The sequence below is a fragment of the Pinus tabuliformis genome, chromosome 8 (genome assembly GCF_031772625.1).
Source record: "Pinus tabuliformis cultivar Carrire ecotype Pingquan chromosome 8, CPIR1, whole genome shotgun sequence".
Lineage (NCBI taxonomy): Eukaryota > Viridiplantae > Streptophyta > Pinopsida > Pinales > Pinaceae > Pinus > Pinus tabuliformis.
The window spans coordinates 6,652,078-6,677,450 of NC_142294.1; the positions used below are offsets into that span (position 1 = coordinate 6,652,078).

Consider the following 25,373-nt stretch of genomic DNA (forward strand, 5'->3'; position numbering starts at 1 on the left):
AAACTCCCTCCTTTAAACAAACTTCCTCATCGAGGAATACCCCTACTGGTGCTTGGAAGAATTTAATTTGATCAAGGAAAAATATATTTTTAATATGAAAACCCACATGTGCACAAAAGGACAGGTCGATCCAAAAGAGAAATTGAACACCCTTGGATGGCTATAAATACTAGTCAAATGACCCTCATTTTGACAATTATTATAAAAGGCATCTTCTTCTTCTCTCTTCTTTGATTTGGCTCACACAAATCTGAAGTGGTTTGCAGAGGTTAGTTCATACCAGTCCGTAATTGAAAGGTCTGAAGCTTGCATGAGTGATCTAGGTTTTTAATTTACAACCATAGGGATGCTACATGATATTTTCAATTGCAACCACAGGCACGCAAGCCTGTGTGTATGGTCAAAACATTTTAGCCACACTCACATCCCTTTTTCCTTGTGGTTGGAACCTAGGGTTTGATTTTGAAAGTTGACCGCAGATTTCGATAGTTGATGAAAGTTGACGACAAGCCAGGAAAAGTTATCTTTGATTAGTATTATTACTAGGTTCATCTTTTAGATATTGTTTAGTTGATTTTGTTGGATATTCTTATGGATACAAAATTGGATTATTGTACTCTCTCTTTGTTGAATCATTCAATGACAATATAATAACAATAATTTGAAAGGGTTGCCCCCCTTGTGGGGTTTTGCTCTGGTCTCTGACCAATCCTGGTGTCTCTATGAGTGAATGTGTTTCTTCTATTGTTCCTTTATGTTCCGCTACATTATTTATGATATTGTTCTTTCTACATAATTGCATGTGATATAATGATGTTATAATGTTGTGGGGTGAATTCAATGTGTAAAATGATGAAATGCAATTATCTAAAGCAAATAAATATATCCATATAAAAAAATAAAAATAAAAAAATAAATTTAACATTCCTTACCTCCCAAAGAATGAAAAGTTGAGAGATACCCTCAATAACTGCCTCCATATTCTCCTAATCAACTAGCTTACTGAATTATCTAAAATGACTCTTCCATGAAATTCATAGGAAAGTGATGTTTCTTGATAATGTAGCAACTCCTCCATGAAAACATTTTCACCCAACACCAACATCATCTTTTAATATATGAGATTGGCACATTTAACTTTATTCCTTTGTTCCTTCATAAAATCCCCCAAATTCTCTATGATGGGTCTTTCCTTCACCTCATTAAACTGTATTATATACTGAAGAGCTCCTCCAAGGATAATGAAGGAGGTTCAACTTCACAAGTGCAATTATTGCTTAGATCTAGCCATAAAAATTCAAAGGAGATAGCCATGAAGATGTTTTTCCCACCTTAATTAATGATGGAATCGCACCTATAGGTCATTGCCCTCATTACCAAGATTTTGAAAAGTTGGAAGTGTGTCACTCCTTTGACATAATCCATTTACTAATCCAAACCATTTCCAATGTCATCAAAGCCTATTGCATTGATATGATACTTTATCTTTCCCTTTAATCGCGCTATTATATCTCTCCAGAAAGGAGTGATTCAAGTTAGGACTTTCATTTCATTTTAAAGTATTTTTACTGGTAGATAGGTGTTCTTCTAATCCCATGAGAGATAAGGTTTTACTTGGAAAATAAATACCTACATTTCACTATCTTTCATTTATATAACTTTTGACATAATTCCTCTTTTATATAAAACTATGATAGTACTCTTCATGAAGAATATTTGTGATTTCAAGCATCAAGGGATATAAATTCTTGGTTCCATTCCACCTTAGCCATCAACTTGGCATCACTAGGGAGTTAATAAGTTCTCCTTTTGAACTACTAATTTCATCATCAACAAATTGTATGTGATGCTCTATTTTGTTTTTACTTAACTCCATAATTTAAAACTCTTCAATGGTCCCGACAATAAATTTAAATAGATTATAAAAAGACCAGCATTTTAAGATTAAAGAAACAAAAATATACTCACACATCTCCCTTAGTTATGATGATATTCATCTACCACACCATATGTGATCTGAATCTCTTCAGCTACCAAAATTAACCCATATATTTTACTTCTGTTATGTTAACATAATTACACGTGAAAAAATATAAAGCAACCACATGTCCATGCTTTAAGGAATATGAAACATAACAACAATCATCAAAGAAAATTACACACACACATTGATAACAGAGTTCACCCAGTGTGGGTTAGGTCTTTGGGCCCGATGTCAAGAGTGGGGAGGTTGATTCATTAAATGCTACAAGATGATGATGAGTACATAGTACATTATTTGTCATTATAAGGATAAATCCCCTAAACTAGAGTGGCATGTCTCTCCACAAGATGTTCTCCTATAGGAACTCTCACTCAAATGGGTCCTCCTTCAGTGTGAAAAGTTAATAAATTTTCACATGACGTGGCATGAAAGTATCTTTAAACATGATGTAATCAAGGATCTCGACAAAAAAATCATCATCTCAACAAATCAAAATAAAAACATGGCATCACTGCATCATTTACCTCCACTTTCGTGGATTGCCTAAAATTGCGAAGCACAACTGACAAAATGGACTGCAACATTGAATTCATGGTGTGAAATAGTGTCAAATGAATATAAAATTTTCCACTTTCTCACTGATGAGTGTCAGTATTGCAACAAGAATGTTGCAACTCCTTGGGCTACCAACTTTACTTCATCAACCTGGGGTTCGTACAAACTTAGAGGTGATAGTGTTGTATACATAGTAGATGTAATGGTATAATCTTGTCACTTTTAAACTGAGGTGATAAATGACTAGGGTTTCTCAAATTAGTCTTCCATTGACTAGAAGAAGTCTGACTACCAAATGGAGAAGGGAAAATTTTCCTTAATGAAAGAAAAGGAATGTTGCCTACTTCAAGAAATGAAACACTGAATTGAAAATTCTTATAAAGTGACATGAAATCATCTAGCTACTCATTTACACATTTTTCTTGCAAAATAAACCTAGCTTAACCTTGTTTATAACATGTGATGATCTAAACTAACTGAGCATGGAATCTGATCTAGGAAGTATTATAACTGCTGCATGCATGTGCTAATTTAGAAATTGTAGAAAAAACCCTTTTTTTATGTTTTAATTTTATGAATGCAAATGTTATTCTTCACTTATTCTTTGGAAGGGGAGACAAGTATGGAGGAAGAGGTATGGATTGGTCTCAAGGGCATGGAAACCAAGTGGAGGCCTAATCTAAGATCAGATGACAATTTTTTTTAAATTCAGGCTCAAAACAGGTTGTTACAAGGTTTCCTATAGTATTACTACAGGATGTCCTAGTTCTACTACAAGATGCCCTGTTTTACTACAGGAAATAGTTCGAAAGCTTAGGAGATGGTAGGGAAGGTAGGATGAAGTGTGGGAAAGGTATATGATGGGGGAATAAGGCATGGATGAGGTGAACACTATCCAAGGCTCAATCAAATGCTTCAAGATGGTTGGATTTTCTCAATGGAAATGGAAATTTTTCTTACAAACCAAGAATTCAAATTTAGGGTTTAGTGGACTTTGGCAACATGGGTGGATAAGTCTTGGATAAGGAAAATGATATGAGGTATCCCGGAAAATTAGAAGCTCCTGCAACAACATACATTCTTGTGTTCATTTATGCACAAATTCATCTATACATGGAAAAGATTTATTAAATGGAAGAAATCAGAGTTATTACTATCTAGTGGCTAAGTTCATGAATGGAAGTGCTTTTAAACCAATTCAAAAATTAAGATATCAAAAATGACAATTGCAAATCATCATAAGAAACTCAAAGACAATGATCTACTCATCAAGAAACCCTAGATCGTGCAGTAAAGCGAGAAATCTGTTTTTGGGTTGTGTGAATGGAACCCTCAAGTCATGATCCCATAAGGGAGATGAGGTGAGCTGAAAGCCACTATCACAAGATTTTCTGGAATGTCTTCTGTCAATATGATACCACTGATCTAACTATCTACAAATGGAAGCAAACTAATTAATCATTCAAATACTTTCAAATTAACAAAACGAAAATCACTTTAGCATCTAAATATGAAAGTAATATAAGCATACATGTACAAAAAGAGGAACCTCTATTGCTAGGGTTGGGCCTAACCCAAGAGCTTCAGCCCTCTGAGTCAACTCAGTGCTCGATCAAGGAATGCTTCTCATTTTCATTAAAATGTCACAAATACATAAGATTCATCAATCACAATGTCTTAGCTCTAAAATTCCTCTTGGCTACAACAACAAAAAAGTCGAATCCTAATGAGGCTCTAGGCCTTCTTATTTATACAACTAAAGTTACCAACAAATTCCTTAAATTTAGGTAGGCTTGGCTTCCAAACTCGAGATCAACTAGTCTTCAACTATCACTAGCTTGGCTGCCAATGATCTTAATGGCTTGGCTGCTTGTAACTCCGAGCTGATGAGATCTAGTGGAGGAATATTCGAGTGAGTAAGGAGTTGAGGAGGGAGATATAATATCCTAAAATCCCTTTTGCTTGTCTACTTCAAGTTCTTGAACTTTAATTAGCCAAAATTTTCTCCAAAACCTACAATCAATGCACATTAGACCACAAGACATGACATCTCATCTTTACCCTTCTCATTAAGCAAAATATAACAAAACATGTAAAGAAATGTGAGAAAAATTGATTTTAATAAGTTGGAGAGTGGAATTAAGGTCCATATAATTTACCCATTAATGACCCTCATCATCACCAACCTACTGAAAGTGTTGGTCATCCTCTGAGCAACTCAATCTACGTCCATTTCCTTCATTGCTTTGGTGGCCTCCCTAACATTCCAGGCCTCAGTTGCGGTATCCTCCTCTTGTGGATAAAATCATGCATGATTTTCTATTTCCTCCCACTGCTTTCTTTCTTCTTCTTCCTTTATCCCTTATAACATACCCAATAGAAATGGCGGATTGATTTTCAAGCTAATCCAATTGACTTTGAGTCTCTACAATGTTTTCTTATAAAGTGGGGTATTTTCTACAGCAGCCCTCATTCTTTCAGTGGAATGATACTCCCTGGTATTTAGGTTGTAGGGTAAGGTGTTCCATCTCCTTTGGCATGCTTGCTTTCATCCCCTAGAAATATAAAAGTGTCCTCAAAATGAGTGACTGCTTTCTCTTGTGTAACTAGGTATCTTGGTGCAAGTTGGGCATCATTGGCTATGAGGTTGTGGATGCTAATGACAGCCATGGAGTTGATATGTTCTACTCTGATGTAAATGGGCCCTGTTTCTTCTCTTTCAAATGCCCTTTTTACTTCCTTAGCCTTGGCTTCCTCATGACTCATCCATGATGCCAAGGCCATCAGTTGTAAGTCCCCTAGCTTTGGGTCCCACACATTCAAATCTGTTAGGGCCAAGTTATGTAGGTCGATTTCACATATCTTGGCCCTGTCCCCTAGGTTTCTTTGGTCACAGAGGTCAATGAACTGCCTATAGTCTTAAAAAGGCATAGTTCTTCATTGTGCTAGGGTTTTTATCTGAAACTTCAGCCATTGTTCTTTGAGGTATAAGGAATATGATTTTGATGGCATCCTGCACTAGAGTGCCTCGATGGAGAGACTTTCCATAGTTTCCAATTGGCTCCCTTTTTCTTTTACTTGCCTCCTCATCCATGTGTTCTCAACCTCTAGTTGAGATTTCATCACTCTTTCCTTGTCCCTTATCCTACTCAACTCTCTGACCATCTCTGGCAACTTTTCTTCTATATGGCCCACATCCTCTACACTTTTTGATTTAGAAATTTGCATCCAGCGATCTGTCCTTGTTCTCTCTTTTTCAAGCTCAAATATATGAGGGATGGATTTTTTAATCGTATTACTTTGCCTCCTTCAATGAATTTATAATAGGAGTTGAGGTTTGATTATGGGCAAGGTTCCTGCAGCTCCTGAGACTCTCCCTTTACTGTCTTTTGAGAATCTGTCTCCCCTTGTACTTGTGTTGCTGCTTCTTTTCCTTCCCTTTACCCCTGTTGTCCTTCCTACTCATCTTTCTTTGTTTCATGTACATTTGACAGGGTTTCCTGTAGGACTATCTGTGTTTCTTGTAGGAGGCCTTTCCCTTTCTGAAAAGGGATCAAAGGTTCTTTAATTTGTTTTGTTTAGTTTGACCTAGTGACAAGCCTCCTAACATAGGTGATTAGTGACCTTGGGGAAGCTTGTTGTGATGTGCCCTCTTCACCTCTCATTCCTAGAGGGACTAGCTTTTATTTTTATCTTCGTGAGTCTTCAATGATTATAGGAGCCTTGGTAGGTGTTTGAGGTCTCCCTTTCTTTATCTTGGTGCTCCTCCTTGTTCTGAAGTATAGGGGAGTCTGTCTCTGCCTCTTTCCTTTTGATTTTATAGGTATACTTATAGCAGTTAAGGCAGCAGTTGCCTACTTCTCTGTGGGCTCAGGAGACACTCTTGGGGATTCCTCTCCTTCATTGCTATGTATTACAGGACTTGATCCATTATTTTGTGCTTCTTTCCTATTCTCCTTTTCATCCTCTGTCTCATTTATTTCTGTCTCCTCTTCTTCATTTGGTTCTTCTTCTTCTTCTTCATGCTCCTCTTCTTTAGGTTCTTCTTACTCTTCTTCAAACTCTTCTTCCTCTTCTTTAGGCTCCTCTCCCTCTTCTTCACCACTAGAAGTAGGGTCTCTTTCATACTCAATGGCTTGAATTACATCTTCTCTGTTCATTTCTACAAATGTTGACCACATAATAGGGATTCCTAAGTTGTTTATGGCATCTTATAGTATGAGATTGATCAGTCATGATGTGCCAGTTGCTGATGATTCTGTTCTTGTACTTTGATGATCATGTCTATTATTTATTGCAACAAAAATTAAGGCACACTAACTCTTCTATGAGGAGGTAACTCTTCTCCAAATCTCAGTTCATAGAGTAGTCTAAACTAGTAACCATAGACTATATAGAGCCTACCCTCACAAGAAATATACTTTAGAATGTGATAGCTTACTTCATCCCAAGGATATGGAATGCTCCCCCTTATAATCCTTTTATTTCCTCAATTGGTTCCTCTCCTTCCAAGGAAACATTCTTCTTGGAAATAGCATTTCTAGCTTTATCCTCTTTTCTCCATTGCAAACCTAAAGGAAGTGTAGTGACCCTGCTAATGATTTCAAGGGTAATTATCACTAACAATCCCCTCACTACAGCAATTGCACTAACTCTAGCTAGAGGTATGAGTGACATTGAAAATTACCTAGCTATATCATCATCATATCCCCTAAGAATCTCGAAGAATCCCAACCATTGATGCCTTGTAAATATTGCTACCACGGGAGGATGTTGATGTATTCTAGTTGTTCTGGTGGGCTCCCTTCTATTGAAACCCCCTATCATCTTTTCTCTTTGTCAATATGTTTGTACGAATTTTTTGTGGCTATACCTTAAGATTTTTCCTAGGATGATGGTTTAGAGTTTAGGAGGGTGATGACTCCAATCCACCCTTTACTCTACCCAATACTCCACACAATTTTGCCTATTTCTATGCACATTGTAATCACTAAAAGAAATGACAAATTCTTTTCTTTGCTCTTTACAAATGAAACAACGGAGGATATGTCACCTACCTTTCACTATATTGCCTTTATTGAGGAGAATTCTTGAATTGTTGGCCCTAGGCACCCCCTCACATCATTTTTGACAATTTTCCTTGTTTCCTGTAGTTTTTCTATAGGTGCTCACTATAGGATGTCAAGACTAGCTTTCCTCATTGTTTCCTGTAGTTTTCCCATGTTTCTTGTAGGTGCTCACTGTAGGATGGTCAAGACTATATTTTCCTTTCGATGGCTCCTCCAGGTGATCCCAACTCTCAAAATCTCGAAATAAACAATATCTTGCATGAAATTTAGGGAATATTTCTATTTATGGTCAATTTCATTGAGCGATGTGCTGGCTGGCTGAGTACGTATTTCTCCTTTTGGACTATTGGTCCCACTATTAGTTATCATGCAATCCTTCCTCGTAATCATCACCCACTCCTGTTCAACGTAACTCGACCACCTTTCTGATTTATTTTGTTTGATGTGACCTTGCCACGTGTCCAGTTGACTACCACTTTAATTTTTTGTTATTGGGCTGAGGGTGGCCAAGTTAACTGGCCACCTTCGCTTATAAAACCAACTTTTTACATATTCCTACAGTTTTAATCATATTCATACTTATGAGAGAGTGTGGATGAGGTGACATACATGGGGCTTCCTTTGCCTTGTTTATGCATGCTGGAGGGTGGCTTTGTTGTGTTGCTCATGGTTGAGGTACATTTTCTCTACTGCTCCATTTTTGTTGATTTTATTTTGTTGATGGGTTTACTTTTATTTATGTGCAGGTTTTGGCTTCCTTTGTTACTACTAAGCTTTGGAGAGGTGCCATAGCGCCTGCAATTGTGCTCTTACAGTGCATGGGTGTTGAAGGTTGGGCCTGGAGCCTGTTCCTGCTTCCAAATAGGCTTCTACAGGGTTTCCTGTAGTACTACTACAAGAAATCTTGTAGCTTCCCTTTTTTTGAATTTCTGAGACATTTCTTTTGCTTGGAGGGTGATTAAATATTGGAGTGAGTGGAAGGTGTGGCCATGGAGTGGTAGGTGAGGTAGGCTGCTGGTGGTATGACACTTTGATATTTCTTTGTTTCTTTTTTTTTCTTTTTTCTTTTTTCTTTTGTTTTTCTTCTTCTAAGAAATTTTTCTGATGGATACATAGGGTGACATGGCCATGAATGGTGTTGGATGAGATGTGGTGAAGTCAATGGCCTCTTTTTTTTTCATTCAAAATGGGCTTGCATCATAATTTTTCAATCGGACTTCTTTTCCTATAGATTTTCAGGACTTCCTGTAGTAACTACAAGAAATCTTGTAGAAGTCATAAATTGCCTGAAATTTGGATTTTTCTATTGTTGGAGATGAGTATGGTTGAATGAACATGGGGGTCATGGAGGAGATGAAATGGATGAAGAAAGACATGGGGTTTTTCATTCCTTTCTGCCCTCTGATATATGTGTCCATTATCTTCTTGAAAACCTGCAAAAACCAGAATTGTTATGAGTGGGCAGGTTTGAGGTCCCTGCCATTATTTTTGTGCTTTTTCTCTCTCTCTCTCTCTCTTTTGAAAGACAACCAGGTCTCCTCAAAGGAGGTTTTCACCCTAGTTGCCTGTCCTAGGCGCCTCAATGGAGGTTTTCACTAAGGGGTCTTTTATTTTTCTCTTTTTTCTCTTTCTTTTTAACTCTTGGGTTGCCTCAAGGAGGTTTTTAGCCTAAGAGTGGGCCTCAAGTGCCTAAGGTGTTGTGCATTTGACCAAACTACTGATATAAAAATTGCTTTAAAAAGACAGGAAGAGCAAGATGACAAAAATTGAGTTAAGGGTCTTCAAAATTGTTCAAGAAGTTGATCCCTGAGGTGGCTAGGCATGGAGTGAAGCCTCTGCAAGTATATAAAGCTTCTTCTTCTCCTCATGGTGAGTTAGGGCTTCAATTCTTGCCCTAGCAGCTTTGAGCTTTTCCCTTGCTATTTGGTTTCTTCGGCAATAATATTTTTCCATCCTTCTTTGAATGTCAGTGTCTCTTTTGGACTTTTCTAAGAGGCTTTCAAGATGGGTGTTCACCCTCTCAAGCCAATGCTCCCAATTCTCATTTACCATTTTGGAAAATTTATCATTTAGGGTGAGCTCATTATCTAGTTCAGCCTCCTTTTTTTTTTCTAGCTCTAAAGCTCTCTTTAGGCCTCTGGTCCTTGGCCTTTTTCTTGGAACCTGTTCCTCCAGCTGGTCACTATATTCTCCATATGCTTCATCAAGTAAGGCCTTAGCCTTTTCAGCCTCCCTCTTTGCCTTGATGAGTTGAATCTCCATGAGCTCATGTTTGGTCTTAAACTTCTTGTTCTCCTGCTCATAGTATGAAATGATGTATTTTGCCCTTTATAAATTGACCTAGAGCTCTCCTATGAGTGCATTCTTCTCTTTGATGACAATGGTTGTGCTCTCACTATCATCATTTTCACTTATGTCAACTAAGTGAAAATATTGCTCTATCTCATGGAGGTCCTCCTCCTGCTACTGGATCTATGCCTCTGTCACTTTTTCCTTGCCCTTATGTACCTACTTTACTGATGAAGAAGGCAAGGCCTCTACCACAATCTGTGGGGAAAACACTTTCCTATGCCCTCTCTAATATGTATGTGCCAAAGTACCCAAACCAACCCTTTTAGGCTTGTTGACCTTACCATGTTCAATGTACTCTTGCTCTCTACCTTCATCTCTGCTACGTGACTGAATAGGCTCATGAAATGGTGATGATGGAGGTTGTTATGAAACCAGCTCAAGAAAAGATAGATCAACGCCTTAGAATTCAGCCTCTTCGAGGGGGCAACCTCCTTTACATTACATAAATGAACAATTCTTGGATGATACAAATGAAAAAACCTCCTTTCTATATATAGGAGTCTAAGGAGTCACAATATAATCCAGCCGACCTAACAATAATAATATAAAGCCACAAAAATAACAATAGAGGGATTCTATGGGCACATTAATAACAATATGGGGCCAATGGGGGCACAACAATATAAATAAGGGGTATAACTACAATAGTAATGGGGTAATCACTAGTATTATAGGGACCCAACATGCCCCTCTCCTTCAAAAAATTGTTGTCCTCAACGCTTGAGTAGTTCTGGATACTTCTGCATAAAATTCTCATCCTCCCATGTGGAATCTTCAGCGGATAAGTTCTTCCACTTAATAAGGTACTCTGAAATTGATCGATTTCGTAGCTGTCGAGTTCTTGTTTCTATAACTGCTTCCGGTTCCAATATAATTTTTCCTTCCTCGTCAAGTTCTGTTAATATTGTTTGAACTGGGAGCTTGTCGCCTATAACCTTCTTTAAGCATGAAACATGGAAAACTGGGTGCAATTGAGAAGCTGCAGGAAGCTCCAATTTGTATGCCATAGTACCAATCTTTTGCAACACCTTGTACAAACCATAATACTTTGGTGATAATTTATTATCCTTCTTAGCTTGCTTGAGGGATATTTGCTTATATGGTTGTATCCGTAGGAATACCCAATCACCTACATCAAAACTTCTTTCACTGCGATGTTGATCTGCCTGTTGTTTCATTCTATTTTGTGCCAACACGAGGTTATCCTTTAAGAGTTGGAGGACTTGTTGATGTTCGATGTGATGCTCCATTGCCTGAACCTTAGAATTTTCTCTTAAATATGATGTGATGGATGGTGGTTGATACCCATAAAGTACCATAAATGGGGTCATTTTTGTTGCTGTATGAAAGGAAGTGTTATACCACCATTCAGCCAGAGGCAAGCATTTGACCCATTGTGTCTGTTTATCAGATACAAAGCAACGAAGATATCCTTCCAAACATTTGTTTACTATCTCAGTTTGCCCATCAGATTGAGGATGATGAGATGAGCTATGAGCTAACTAAGTACCAAGACAAGAAAATAATTTTGTCCAAAAATTTCCAGTTAAAATGGGATCTCTGTCACTTACAATAATCTTTGGGTTTCCATGTAGCTTTTGAATTGTTTCCATAAATGCAGTAGAAACTATACTAGATTTAATTGGATGTGATAATTCACAAAAGTGTGCATACTTGATAAGTCTGTCAACTACCACCATGATGCCACTCTTTCCCTCAGACTTGGGTAAACCTGTGATAAAATCCATTGATACCTCCTCCCAACGTTGGCTTGGAATGGATAAATGTTGTAATAGACCTGGTGTCTTAATTGTTTCAACTTTATTTTGTTGGCAAACCAAACATTCTGCCACAAACTTTTGAATATCTGATTTAAGGCCATCCCAAAAAAATTCCTTCTTAACCCTGTGGTAAGTTTTTAAAAATCATGAGTGCCCTCCTAAGGGAGAAGTGTGCAATTCCATAAGAATCTTTTGTTTTAGCTGGGAATTCTTACAGAGGTATAAGCGATCTTTGTACCATAACGAATCATTTTTCCAGCTAAATGTATCAGACGTACTGGAATCTTGTTGTAGCTTTCGAATAAGTGCCCACACTTCTTTGTCATTCTTCCATTCCTCCCTTGCTTCATTTATCCAATCTGGTTGGATGATAGAAATAGCGCACAACAATGCTTCCACATCCTCATCCTTCCTTGAGAGTGCATCTGCCACCACATTTTTCTTCCCTTTTTTGTAGATGATTTCAAAGTCATAACCCAACATCTTTGTGACCCACTTTTGTTGCTCTTCAGAGGATAATCTTTGTTCTAAAAAGTATTTAAGGCTATCATGATCCGTTTTTACCTTGAAGTGTCTTCCCATTAGGTAGGGTCGTCATTTCTTAAGTGCATGGAGTATTGCCAACATTTCCTTCTCATAAATAGCTTTGCTTAGAAACTTTCCCTTGATTGGACGACTTTCAAAATCAATGGGTCTTTCATCTTGCATTAGAACAGCACCAATTCCATTTCCTGAAGCATCACATTCCACAATAAAGGTTTTTGTGAAGTCTGGTGTAGCTAAGACCGACGCTTGGCATATTGCCTCTTTAAGATGTTCAAAGGCCTTTGTTGCTTCCGGAGTCCACGAAAATGCATCTTTCTTCAATAATGTCGTTAGAGGTGCTGCTATTCTCCCATAATTCTTAACAAACTTGCGATAATACCCTGTCAACCCAAGAAATCCGCGCAAATGCTTTATGGATGTGGGGATTTTCCATTCCTTAATGGCTTTAATTTTGGTAGGGTCTACCTTAACTCCTTCATGAGATACAATATGACCCAAATATTCCACCTCCTGGACTCCAAAGAAACTGTTATCACTGAAAATTCTGTTGCCAAAAATTTTTAGCCTAGCTTAAAGACAGGGTGTTTTCGCAGCGCATGAATTCTTTTTAGCAGTTTCGCAGCGCTACCTGTTTAGGTGATTTCGTAGCGTGCTACGAAATTGGGGATTTGTTCGAGTTTTCAATGGAGGCCCAAATCCTATCATGCTTATTGTACACGGGCTACAACTGCTGTGGATGAGGTTGATCTGCTTAAAGGTCTAATGTCAGATCTTTCAGATAAGATTGAAGATATCAAGGTTTACATGGTTGTGGGATCGTGTACGTGTCAGTGATGAGCTTTTGAAATGTTAAAGATTGGGTAAACGATACTAGCTGTTCGTGTATTAGTTCTTCCATCGACAGAGAACATAGACACCTGGTTGACATTTGTTTTTCTTTGGCGGAAAATGGGGTCGTATTAGTCAAGATCATTCCACCAGCACAATGATGCAAACGGTATTGTGATTGTATCTGCTAGAGGCAAAGCAACGGATACATAAGCAGCTTTTATTCTTGTATGTTATACCCCATGTCATCCTCAACTAATTCAGAACTCCGAGCCTCTGTCCTGCCATATACATATCCCGAAAGTGGCTCTGAACAAAACGATTCAATGGGTCCAAATGAATGTCACTTTGATTCTTCTTGTTACTATGTCCCTTACTGACCTGAGCATTCTGTTTCATCTTCTCATGTAAATACTTCTGCAAGTTGAGAGTGCATAACCGTTGCCCCATTTGCAGACATGAACTGGGGAATATAAGATGTTTGGCTCTTGAAAAGGTTGCAGAATCTCTGGAACTTCCTTGCAGACATCAAAAGCTTGGTTGTCACGACATATTCCCATATTATAGCAAGCTCAAGCATGAACAACAATGCATGTTCAGGCCTTACAGTTGCCCTTACGCAGATTCTGAATGCTCAGTTACTGGGGACATTCCAGCGCTTGTGACTCACTTGAGAAATGATCACAAGGTGGACATGCACAATGGTTGCACCTTCAATCGTCAATATGTAAAACCTAATCCTCAGGAGGTGGAGAATGCAACATGGATGCTGACGGTATTCAACTGTTTTGGTCAACAATTCTGTCTTCACTTTGAAACATTCCAGCTTGGAATGGCCCCTGTGTATATGGCCTTTTTGCGCTTTATGGGTGATGATAATGAAGCAAAAAATTTTGGCGTGGGGGCAAATGGACGAAAGCTGTGTTGGCAAGGAATACCAAGAAGCATTCGCGACAGCCATAAGAAAGTCCGGGACAGTCATGATGGTTTGATTATTCAGAGGAATATGACCTTTTTTTTCTCTGGTGGTGACAGGCAAGAGCTGAAACTGAGGGTCACAGGCCGTATATGGAAAGAACAGAGATGATGCTATGGAATTGTCTTATTTGTAAATCCTACTAGATAGTGGGTCCATGACTCATCGTAGTCTAATCTACCTCAAATTTGGAGTAAAATTATTAATGAAGGGTTTGATGTGTTCATCTATATTGAGTCTGCAGGTGATGGAAGCATTTGGTGTTCGCATGTTCAAGTCTGATGCAAAAATGTAGTGTTGTGGAACATACGCATTTCAATGTGTGTACCTTTTAATACTTTGTTCTACCTTGTCTGAAATGCCATGTACAAGGATTTAGAGGACAAGGGGAGTGGTGCTGTTTATGTCATATGTCTTAAAAAAAATCTGTGACCATATCACTGTTGTGGAGATCATGACATTTGTTTCTTAACTTTTGCTATCATGGTAAGTGAAGGCTTTGATATCTTGTCCCACAGCATATATACATACAGGTGAAATGTACATAATGCTACCGAGTTTCAAATCAATATGAGAATATGATGGATCTTAATGTTGAAATTCAAGGAGATGTGGCATCTTTGGAGAACGCATGCCTACTGATTGGTAAAATGTATAAACCAGAAATGTTCTTATGGAATGTTAATGTCAAAAATCCAATTTTATTTCCATGTGCATGGCTATATCGGCAAGGTGTTTTGACCCCTTGGAGCCGTAACAGGAGATCTGAATTACAAGGTGACAGTTGGTGGCGGGGTCATGCTGCGGCATATCTGAAATTTGTTAATCTACCTCCTGACACCCTGCGAAAAGGACGTGTCTATCAAGCGAAATGGGAAGCTGCATATTTTGCTGTGGTGTTGCGCCATTTGCCGTGTGTGGTCATTTCTGTTAGAGGAACTGAAACTCCCGAAAATCTTGTGACAGATGTTCTCTGTAGGGAATATGCGCTGTCAAAAACAGATTTGGATGGATTGCTTAATAGTGATATCCTAGATGATAATGTAAAGCAACGTGTTTCCACAACTTTCCCGCATTTTGGGCATTCAGGCATAGTTGAGGCAGCTAGGGAGCTCTGTATACAACTAGATGGAAATTTCGAAAATGCAAATCAGATAGATTTAGATCAGACCTATGAGAGTAGAAATGGATCTGGAGGCGGTCAAGATGCATCATCTCATCGAAAGAAAGGATTCTTGTCTTCTATATTGGGGCCTGATGGAGAGTGTCATGGGTATGCTTTGCGATTTGTTGAACATTCTTTGGGTGGCGCAATTGATGCGTTAGCAGGGATAATGTTACACAAACGGTACTCAAACTTGCATGTTTATGCATATGGTGTACTCCCTTGTGTTGATGCAGTTGTAGCTGATGCATGCTCGAGCTTTGTAACAAGTATCATTTACAATGATGAGTTCTCGTCACGGCTTTCAGCGACTTCAATCCTCTGTTTGCGAGCAGCAGCACTGGGAGCACTTGCAGCAGATTCTTCTACAGATTCTGCTGTGATATCTAAACTTGCAAGGCGCCTACTGCATGCAAATAAATATCTTTGGGGTACAAACTGTAAAGAGGATTCTGTGTAGACATCCCAATCAGGCTCGATGGTCCCAAGGGATAAGAATCGGAGACACGAGCAGAGACGTTATAAAAGGTGCTGAATCAAGGGACAAACTTTCCTTTGATGAATGTACAGTGTTAATTGAGGATTCAGACACAGAGAATCATGGCAACAATCAGCAAGATGCTAGCTATAAAGATGAGGTTTATTCTAATGAATTGCATGCCCACTATACTGATATAGTGATAGAGAATGGCACTTCTGGAGATTCAAAATCCCAACCTGTGAATACAGATTTGGGCCCTGATGTGTCAGAAGCTGAGCCAGTGAAGATGTTCGTTCCTAGCTTGGTTATTCATATCATTCCAGAAGCCAAGCAGACTACATGGCCTTCATGGAAAAATTTGAATTGGCTTCACCGTGCGGATGCATCTCACAGAGCTATTTTAAGACATAGAGAAAGCTTTAAGGACATTATTGTTTCACCCTCCATGTTTCTTGACCATGTGCCATGGAGGTGTAACTATGCAATGCAATGTGTTCTAGAAACATGGAAGTCAAAAGACCGTAACAGCAATGACAGGGTGGATGCCTCTCATTTAGTTTGATTCTACCCTCTGTGGTTTTGTAGTATGCAGGTTTTCCAGTTTTGTAACTGTATTTTAGAATTGCTGCTCCTCCAAAGCTTCAAGGTAATCCTCAAGTTGCTTGCATCAAGACATCAAGGATCAAGGATACCGAGAATGTGATTCTGAATCTCAGCATAGCAAAGGTGAAACTGAAGAATGGCAACGGCAGCTATTCAATTTTGTGAGGAGTTTAGAGGAAGACTGTGTTTTTTAAATCACACAGCAGTTTCGTAGCGCGCTACGAAACTGCTGTAGGTGATGTTTTCAATGCAGAATAAACAGTTTGACCGGGAATGTTAGAAGAGAGACACCTGTACATCAATACAGCCTACAGCTCATCTGGAGACATGGTATTTGGTAGCAGCGTTCAATACTTTGAGTTATTAAAGATTTGGGAACATGCTGCTACATTTTCGGAGAATGTTGGGAGACAGAGACCGTAAAAACAGAGCACATCTTTTGGTCAATTAATGAGCCATCAGCGCTTTCAAGCATCCAAGGTTAGCTGGTTTATTGCATCTTTAGCTCAGCCATCTCAGCCTAACTGAAGGAGGACAGCTGTCAAGGATCCAAGAAGAATCATGTTACGAGGAGAATGGAATTAGTGTTTTAGTTTGATTAGGATTTTGTGTAATTACAGCTCAGCACTTTTGTAATTAATGAATTAGTTAAATAGCATATAGGAGTAGTTAATAGAGCCTTTGAGCTCGCTCTAGAGAGGGAAGAATGTATTCCTATAAATGGATCAGACTAGGATGTAATAGGGGTTGGATGTTTTTAGAAAAGACTGTTTTGGTTTATGTGAAGCAGATTACAGTAATAGAAAAACAGTTGTTGTTTCTTCTCAAGATTCTCAATAGATCATATTGTTCAAATGTATGGTGGTATATTCTCTTAGTGTTCTTTTTACAGTATTGTTACAGCATAATCACTCAGAATTCATGTTTAATGCTCTGACTTCCTGTATGCTTGGCAAGTTGTGGTTTTGTAAAGTATGTTTGAACATCTGATGTAAAGAGCCTTGACTTCCATGAAAAGACAGTGCTTTTGTTTACTGAAATGTATGAGACTCCATAAGCCCAAGAAGGTTAATGTTTGGGGAGCAAAGAAGGTTATATCGTGAGACAAGGATGGTATATATGGTGAGTAGCAAGGACAAGCCACAAAATTTTCCCATTTATTCTTGTGATACAGGCCTTGGATCAGCTATTCTATTTAATGAATCAGTGGGAAAAGAATTACAGGAAGAAAAGGCAGAAAATCAGTGTGAAGAGTTGCAGCAAAGTGATGAAAGAGATGCCTCTGGTTGCTGGTCTTTGTACTTTGATGGAGCAGCAGGGAAAGAAGGTGCAGGAGCTGGAATTTGGATCATGAGTCCAGCTGAGGAAAGTAAGTTTTTGTCATATAAACTTAATTTTGATTGTACAAATAACATGGCGGAATATGAGTCCCTGGTTTTAGGCTTAGAAACCTTGATTGAGTTTAAGGCAAAGAACATTGCTGTTTATGGAGATTCTGAGCTAGTCATAAAGCAAGTTCAAGGTGCTTATCAAACAAAAGATGCAAGGATGAGAGCTTATAGAAACTTGGTGTTGGAATTGTTGGAAAAATTTCAGTCATATACTTTCAATATAAAAACCAGAGATCAGAATTCTATGGCAGATTCTCTTGCTGTAGCAGCTAGTCTTTTTGTCATTCCTAAACATGCTTCTGATAGCTATGAAGTGAAAGTCTGCCATATTATATTCCGCCATATTATAGGTTGAAAGATGAAGGCTGGCTACCATTGGGTTATGGAGTCAAATTATGTTTCAATACCATAACAAGATCAGCTTAACATGAAGTCAGGGCATTCAACATTTGAATATTCAGAACATACACTCATATGGAACCACACAGTTTATAGATGCATACAGGAAATCAGAGCACATTCAGTGAATTCTGAGTGATTATACATCCATACCACTGTAAACAAAACTAAGGAAAGGACAACACACATTCTGAATATAAGAAATCCTTCATGAATCCTGAGTAGTGAAGCCAAAGCATTCTACCTAGCATGGAAGTCAAGGCATTATAGAGTTCGAGTGTAGAAATGACAATACAAAACAGTGAAACATAGTAAGTTTATCTATGAAGGAAGTCAGAGCATCAGTGATGAGTTCTGAGTATCATAAGTAAACACCACTGCAATGTAAGTATTGGAAGATGCCATCATAACAAGAACATACAAGAACTCTTCATGAATCTTGAGTTGTCTAAGTAGAAATCTGCATTAGGTTAAAAATATACACAGTCTGCACATAGAGCAGCAGCTGAGCCAAAATTCATGAGTAAATGATTTTGTGATAACATTTTGGCGCTACCTTATATTTCCTTTCTTAGCCTCCTTAGTCTGAGAGGGCTCTCTCATAGGTTATTGATATTGAACAAGATGGCTAACTCTTACAAGACACATGAAAAATAAGCTGGCTGGACAGAATTGCTTCCCATTGGGCTTATGGAATCTCATACATTTCAGTAAACAAAAGCACTGTCTTTTCATGGAAGTCAAGGCTCTTTACATCAGATGTTCAAACATACTTTACAAAACCACAGCTTGCCAAGCATACAGGAAGTCAGAGCATTAAACATGAATTCTGAGTGATTATGTTGTAACAATACTGTAAAAAGAACACTAAGAGAATATACCACCATACATTTGAACAATATGATCTATTGAGAATCTTGAGAAGAAACAACAGCTGTTTTTCTATTATTGTAATCTGCTTCACATAAACCAAAACAGTCTTTTCTAAAAACATCCAACCCCTATTACATCCTAGTCTGATCCATTTATAGGAATACATTCTTCCCTCTCTAGAGCGAGCTCAAAGGCTCTATTAACTACTCCTGTATGCTATTTAACTAATTCATTAATTACAAAAGTGCTGAGCTGTAATTACACAAAATCCTAATCAAACTAAAACACTAATTCCATTCTCCTCGTAACATGATTCTTCTTGGATCCTTGACAGCTGTCCTCCTTCAGTTAGGCTGAGATGGCTGAGCTAAAGATGCAATAAACCAGCTAACCTTGGATGCTTGAAAGCGCTGATGGCTCATTAATTGACCAAAAGATGTGTTCTGTTTTTACGGTCTCTGTCTCCCAACATTCTCCGAAAATGTAGCAGCATGTTCCCAAATCTTTAATAACTCAAAGTATTGAACGCTGCTACCAAATACCATGTCTCTAGATGAGCTGTAGGCTGTATTGATGTACAGGTGTCTCTCTTCTAACATTCCCGGTCAAACTGTTTATTCTGCATTGAAAACATCACCTACAGCAGTTTCGTAGCGCGCTACGAAACTGCTGTGTGATTTAAAAACACAGTCTTCCTCTAAACTCCTCACAAAATTGAATAGCTGCCGTTACCATTCTTCAGTTTTTCAAGCAAATTTCTGTTTGTCATAAACGGATAAGGCACTGGACCTGCAAGTTCTTAGTGTACCACAAGGGCACACTATCCCAAGTGGAGCCACTGTTATCACTGAAAATTCTGTTGCCAAAAATTTTTAGCCTAGCTTAAAGACAGGGTGTTTTCGCAGCGCATGAATTCTTTTTAGCAGTTTCGCAGCGCTACCTGTTTAGGTGATTTCGTAGCGTGCTACGAAATTGGGGATTTGTTCGAGTTTTCAGTGGAGGCCCAAATCCTATCATGCCTATTGTACACGGGCTACAACTGCTGTGGATGAGGTTGATCTGCTTAAAGGTCTAATGTCAGATCTTTCAGATAAGATTGAAGATATCAAGGTTTACATGGTTGTGGGATCGTGTACGTGTCAGTGATGAGCTTTTGAAATGTTAAAGATTGGGTAAACGATACTAGCTGTTCGTGTATTAGTTCTTCCATCGTCAGAGAACATAGACACCTGGTTGACATTTGTTTTTCTTTGGCGGAAAATGGGGTCGTATTAGTCAAGATCATTCCACCAGCACAATGATGCAAACGATATTGTGATTGTATCTGCTAGAGGCAAAGCAACGGATACATAAGCAGCTTTTATTCTTGTATGTTATACCCCATGCCATCCTCAACTAATTCAGAACTCCGAGCCTCTGTCCTGCCATATACATATCCCGAAAGTGGCTCTGAACAAAACGATTCAATGGGTCCAAATGAATGCCACTTTGATTCTTCTTGTTACTATGTCCCTTACTGACCTGAGCATTTTGTTTCATCTTCTCATGTAAATACTTCTGCAAGTTGAGAGTGCATAACCGTTGCCCCACTTGCAGACATGAACTGGGGAATATAAGATGTTTGGCTCTTGAAAAGGTTGCAGAATCTCTGGAACTTCCTTGCAGACATCAAAAGCTTGGTTGTCACGACATATTCCCATATTATAGCAAGCTCAAGCATGAACAACAATGCATGTTCAGGCCTTACAGTTGCCCTTACGCAGGTTCTGAATGCTCAGTTACTGGGGACATTCCAGCGCTTGTGACTCACTTGAGAAATGATCACAAGGTGGACATGCACAATGGCTGCACCTTCAATCGTCGATATGTAAAACCTAATCCTCAGGAGGTGGAGAATGCAACATGGATGCTGACGGTATTCAACTGTTTTGGTCAACAATTCTGTCTTCACTTTGAAACATTCCAGCTTGGAATGGCCCCTGTGTATATGGCCTTTTTGCGCTTTATGGGTGATGATAATGAAGCAAAAAAAATTTGGCGTGGGGGAAAATGGACGAAAGCTGTGTTGGCAAGGAATACCAAGAAGCATTCGCGACAACCATAAGAAAGTCCAGGACAGTCATGATGGTTTGATTATTCAGAGGAATATGACCTTTTTTTTTTCTGGTGGTGACAGGCAAGAGCTGAAACTGAGGGTCACAGGCCGTATATGGAAAGAACAGAGATGATGCTATGGAATTGTCTTATTTGTAAATCCTACTAGATAGTGGGTCCATGACTCATCGTAGTCTAATCTACCTCGAATTTGGAGTAAAATTATTAATGAAGGGTTTGATGTGTTCATCTATATTGAGTCTGCAGGTGATGGAAGCATTTGGTGTTCGCATGTTCAAGTCTGATGCAAAAATGTAGTGTTGTGGAACATACGCATTTCAATGTGTGTACCTTTTAATACTTTGTTCTACCTTGTCTAAAATGCCATGTACAAGGATTTAGAGGACAAGGGGAATGGTGCTGTTTATGTCATATGTCTTAAAAAAATCTGTGACCATATCACTGTTGTGGAGATCATGACATTTGTTTCTTAACTTTTGCTATCATGGTAAGTGAAGGCTTTGATATCTTGTCCCACAACATCTATACATACAGGTGAAATGTACATAATGCTACCGGGTTTCAAATCAATATGAGAATATGATGGATCTTAATGTTGAAATTCAAGGAGATGTGGCGTCTTTGGAGAACGCATGCCTACTGATTGGTAAAATGTATAAACCAGAAATGTTCTTATGGAATGTTAATGTCAAAAATCCAATTTTATTTCCATGTGCATGGCTATATCAGCAAGGTGTTTTGACCCCTTGGAGCCGTAACAGGAGATCTGAATTACAAGGTGACAGTTGGTGGCGGGGTCATGCTGCGGCATATCTGAAATTTGTTAATCTACCTCCTGACACCCTGCGAAAAGGACGTGTCTATCAAGCGAAACGGGAAGCTGCATATTTTGCTGTGGTGTTGCGCCATTTGCCGTGTGTGGTCATTTTTGTTAGAGGAACTGAAACTCCCGAAAATCTTGTGACAGATGTTCTCTGTAGGGAATATGCGCTGTCAAAAACAGATTTGGATGGATTTCTTAATAGTGATATCCTAGATGATAATGTAAAGCAACGTGTTGCCACAACTTTCCCGCATTTTGGGCATTCAGGCATAGTTGAGGCAGCTAGGGAGCTCTGTATACAACTAGATGGAAATTTCGAAAATGCAAATCAGATAGATTTAGATCAGACCTATGAGAGTAGAAATGGATCTGGAGGCGGTCAAGATGCATCATCTCATCGAAAGAAAGGATTCCTGTCTTCTATATTGGGGCCTGATGGAGAGTGTCATGGGTATGCTTTGCGATTTGTTGAACATTCTTTGGGTGGCGTAATTGATGCGTTAGCAGGGATAATGTTACACAAACGGTACTCAAACTTGCATGTTTATGCATATGGTGTACTCCCTTGTGTTGATGCAGTTGTAGCTGATGCATGCTCGAGCTTTGTAACAAGTATCATTTACAATGATGAGTTCTCGTCACGGCTTTCAGCGACTTCAATCCTCCGTTTGCGAGCAGCAGCACTGGGAGCACTTGCAGCAGATTCTTCTACAGATTCTGCTGTGATATCTAAACTTGCAAGGCGCCTACTGCATGCAAATAAATATCTTTGGGGTACAAACTGTAAAGAGGATTCTGTGTAGACATCCCAATCAGGCTCGATGGTCCCAAGGGATAAGAATCGGAGACACGAGCAAAGACGTTATAAAAGGTGCTGAATCAAGGGACAAACTTTCCTTTGATGAATGTACAGTGTTAATTGAGGATTCAGACACAGAGAATCATGGCAACAATCAGCAAGATGCTAGCTATAAAGATGAGGTTTATTCTAATGAATTGCATGCCCACTATACTGATATAGTGATAGAGAATGGCACTTCTGGAGATTCAAAATCCCAACCTGTGAATACAAATTTGGGCCCTGATGTGTCAGAAGCTGAGCCAGTGGAGATGTTCGTTCCTAGCTTGGTTATTCATATCATTCCAGAAGCCAAGCAGACTACATGGCCTTCATGGAAAAATTTGAATTAGCTTCACCGTGCGGATGCATCTCACAGAGCTATTTTAAGACATAGAGAAAGCTTTAAGGACATTATTGTTTCACCCTCCATGTTTCTTGACCATGTGCCATGGAGGTGTAACTATGCAATGCAATGTGTTCTAGAAACATGGAAGTCAAAAGACCGTAACAGCAATGACAGGGTGGATGCCTCTCATTTAGTTTGATTCTACCCTCTGTGGTTTTGTAGTATGCAGGTTTTCCAGTTTTGTAACTGTATTTTAGAATTGCTGCTCCTCCAAAGCTTCAAGGTAATCCTCAAGTTGCTTGCATCAAGACATCAAGGATCAAGGATACCGAGAATGTGATTCTGAATCTCAGCATAGCAAAGGTGAAACTGAAGAATGGTAACGGCAGCTATTCAATTTTGTGAGGAGTTTAGAGGAAGACTGTGTTTTTTAAATCACACAGCAGTTTCGTAGCGCGCTACGAAACTGCTGTAGGTGATGTTTTCAATGCAGAATAAACAGTTTGACCGGGAATGTTAGAATAGAGACACCTGTACATCAATACAGCCTACAGCTCATCTGGAGACATGGTATTTGGTAGCAGCGTTCAATACTTTGAGTTATTAAAGATTTGGGAACATGCTGCTACATTTTCGGAGAATGTTGGGAGACAGAGACCGTAAAAACAGAACACATCTTTTGGTCAATTAATGAGCCATCAGCGCTTTCAAGCATCCAAGGTTAGCTGGTTTATTGCATCTTTAGCTCAGCCATCTCAGCCTAACTAAAGGAGGACAGCTGTCAAGGATCCAAGAAGAATCATGTTACGAGGAGAATGGAATTAGTGTTTTAGTTTGATTAGGATTTTGTGTAATTACAGCTCAGCACTTTTGTAATTAATGAATTAGTTAAATAGCATATAGGAGTAGTTAATAGAGCCTTTGAGCTCGCTCTAGAGAGGGAAGAATGTATTCCTATAAATGGATCAGACTAGGATGTAATAGGGGTTGGATGTTTTTAGAAAAGACTGTTTTGGTTTATGTGAAGCAGATTACAGTAATAGAAAAACAGCTGTTGTTTCTTCTCAAGATTCTCAATAGATCATATTGTTCAAATGTATGGTGGTATATTCTCTTAGTGTTCTTTTTACAGTATTGTTACAGCATAATCACTCAGAATTCATGTTTAATGCTCTGACTTCCTGTATGCTTGGCAAGCTGTGGTTTTGTAAAGTATGTTTGAACATCTGATGTAAAGAGCCTTGACTTCCATGAAAAGACAGTGCTTTTGTTTACTGAAATGTATGAGACTCCATAAGCCCAATGGGAAGCAATTCTATCCAGCCAGCTTATTTTTCATGTGTCTTGTAAGAGTTAGCCATCTTGTTCAATATCAATAACCTATGAGAGAGCCCTCTCAGACTAAGGAGGCTAAGCCTTAGTTAAGAGCCTGGTTTGAAATAGTTTCATGAAATCTTGCTAGGTAGCAGCCCTTAGTACACGATTTTGTGATAACAGAAACATTTGGATCTTTTGGCATATAATTGTTTCTCCTCCAATAGTTGTAGCACCCTGTCAACATGTTCAACATGATCCTTCCAAGACTTGTTGTAGATAAGTATATCATCAAAAAATACTAACACAAATTTTCTAAGGAATGGTTTGAAATTTGAATTCATCAAACCTTGAAATGTTGAAGGTGCATTGGTAAGGCCAAAAGGCATGACCAAAAATTCATAATGACCCTCATGAGTTCTAAATGCCGTTTTCGGAATGTCTTCAACCTTCATTCTGATTTGATGATATCCTGAACGAAGATCCAACTTGGTGAAGTAAATTTATCCATGCAATTCATCCAGTAATTCATCAATGACAGGAATGGGGAACTTATCTTTAATAGTGAGCTTGTTGAGCTCCCTATAATCCGGACACATGCACCATGATCCATCCTTCTTGTGCACCAATACTACTGGAGCAGAGAAAGAACTTTGACTCGGTTGAATTATACCAGCCTCTAGCATTTCTGCAACCATACGTTCAATTTCACTTTTTTGGACATAGGGATATCTGTACGGCCTGATGTTTGGAGGAACACTTCCTGGAATCAGATGAATAGCATGATCATGATCACGCATAGGTGGGAGACCTTTGGGAGTCTCAAATACCTTAGAATGATTGTCCAGGACTTTTTGGAGATCTGGAGAAATAGATGATTCTAATGTGGAAACATCTAGCGAACATAATTGTGCAATTACACCCCTTTGCT

The 25,373-nt window shown here is 38.8% G+C and overlaps 3 protein-coding genes and 1 pseudogene across 3 annotated transcripts in view; all 4 read left to right on the plus strand.

The window, feature by feature from the left end:
- LOC149233893 (uncharacterized) overlaps positions 1 to 14,297 on the plus strand; it is a 170,737-nt gene extending 156,440 nt beyond the window's left edge. Inside the window, exons 3-4 of the mRNA XM_089368090.1 lie at positions 8,355 to 8,439; positions 13,502 to 14,297. Of these exons, the coding sequence (XP_089224216.1) occupies positions 8,355 to 8,439; positions 13,502 to 14,202 (786 nt within the window). The 3' untranslated portion in view covers positions 14,203 to 14,297. The remainder of the gene's footprint in view (positions 1 to 8,354; positions 8,440 to 13,501) is intronic.
- A 375-nt stretch (positions 14,298 to 14,672) lies between these two features.
- Positions 14,673 to 15,728, plus strand: LOC149233894 (uncharacterized). The gene has a single exon (XM_089368091.1). It carries the CDS (start codon positions 14,673 to 14,675, stop codon positions 15,714 to 15,716), a length of 1,044 nt encoding a protein of 347 aa, XP_089224217.1. The 3' UTR covers positions 15,717 to 15,728.
- Positions 15,729 to 20,592: 4,864 nt separating this feature from the next.
- On the plus strand, positions 20,593 to 21,352 carry LOC149233895 (E3 ubiquitin-protein ligase SINAT2 pseudogene; annotated as a pseudogene).
- A 348-nt stretch (positions 21,353 to 21,700) lies between these two features.
- Positions 21,701 to 23,132, plus strand: LOC149233896 (uncharacterized). The gene is made up of 2 exons (XM_089368092.1): positions 21,701 to 22,724; positions 22,855 to 23,132. Exons 1-2 carry the CDS (start codon positions 21,701 to 21,703, stop codon positions 23,130 to 23,132), a joined length of 1,302 nt encoding a protein of 433 aa, XP_089224218.1.
- Positions 23,133 to 25,373: the final 2,241 nt, after the last annotated feature.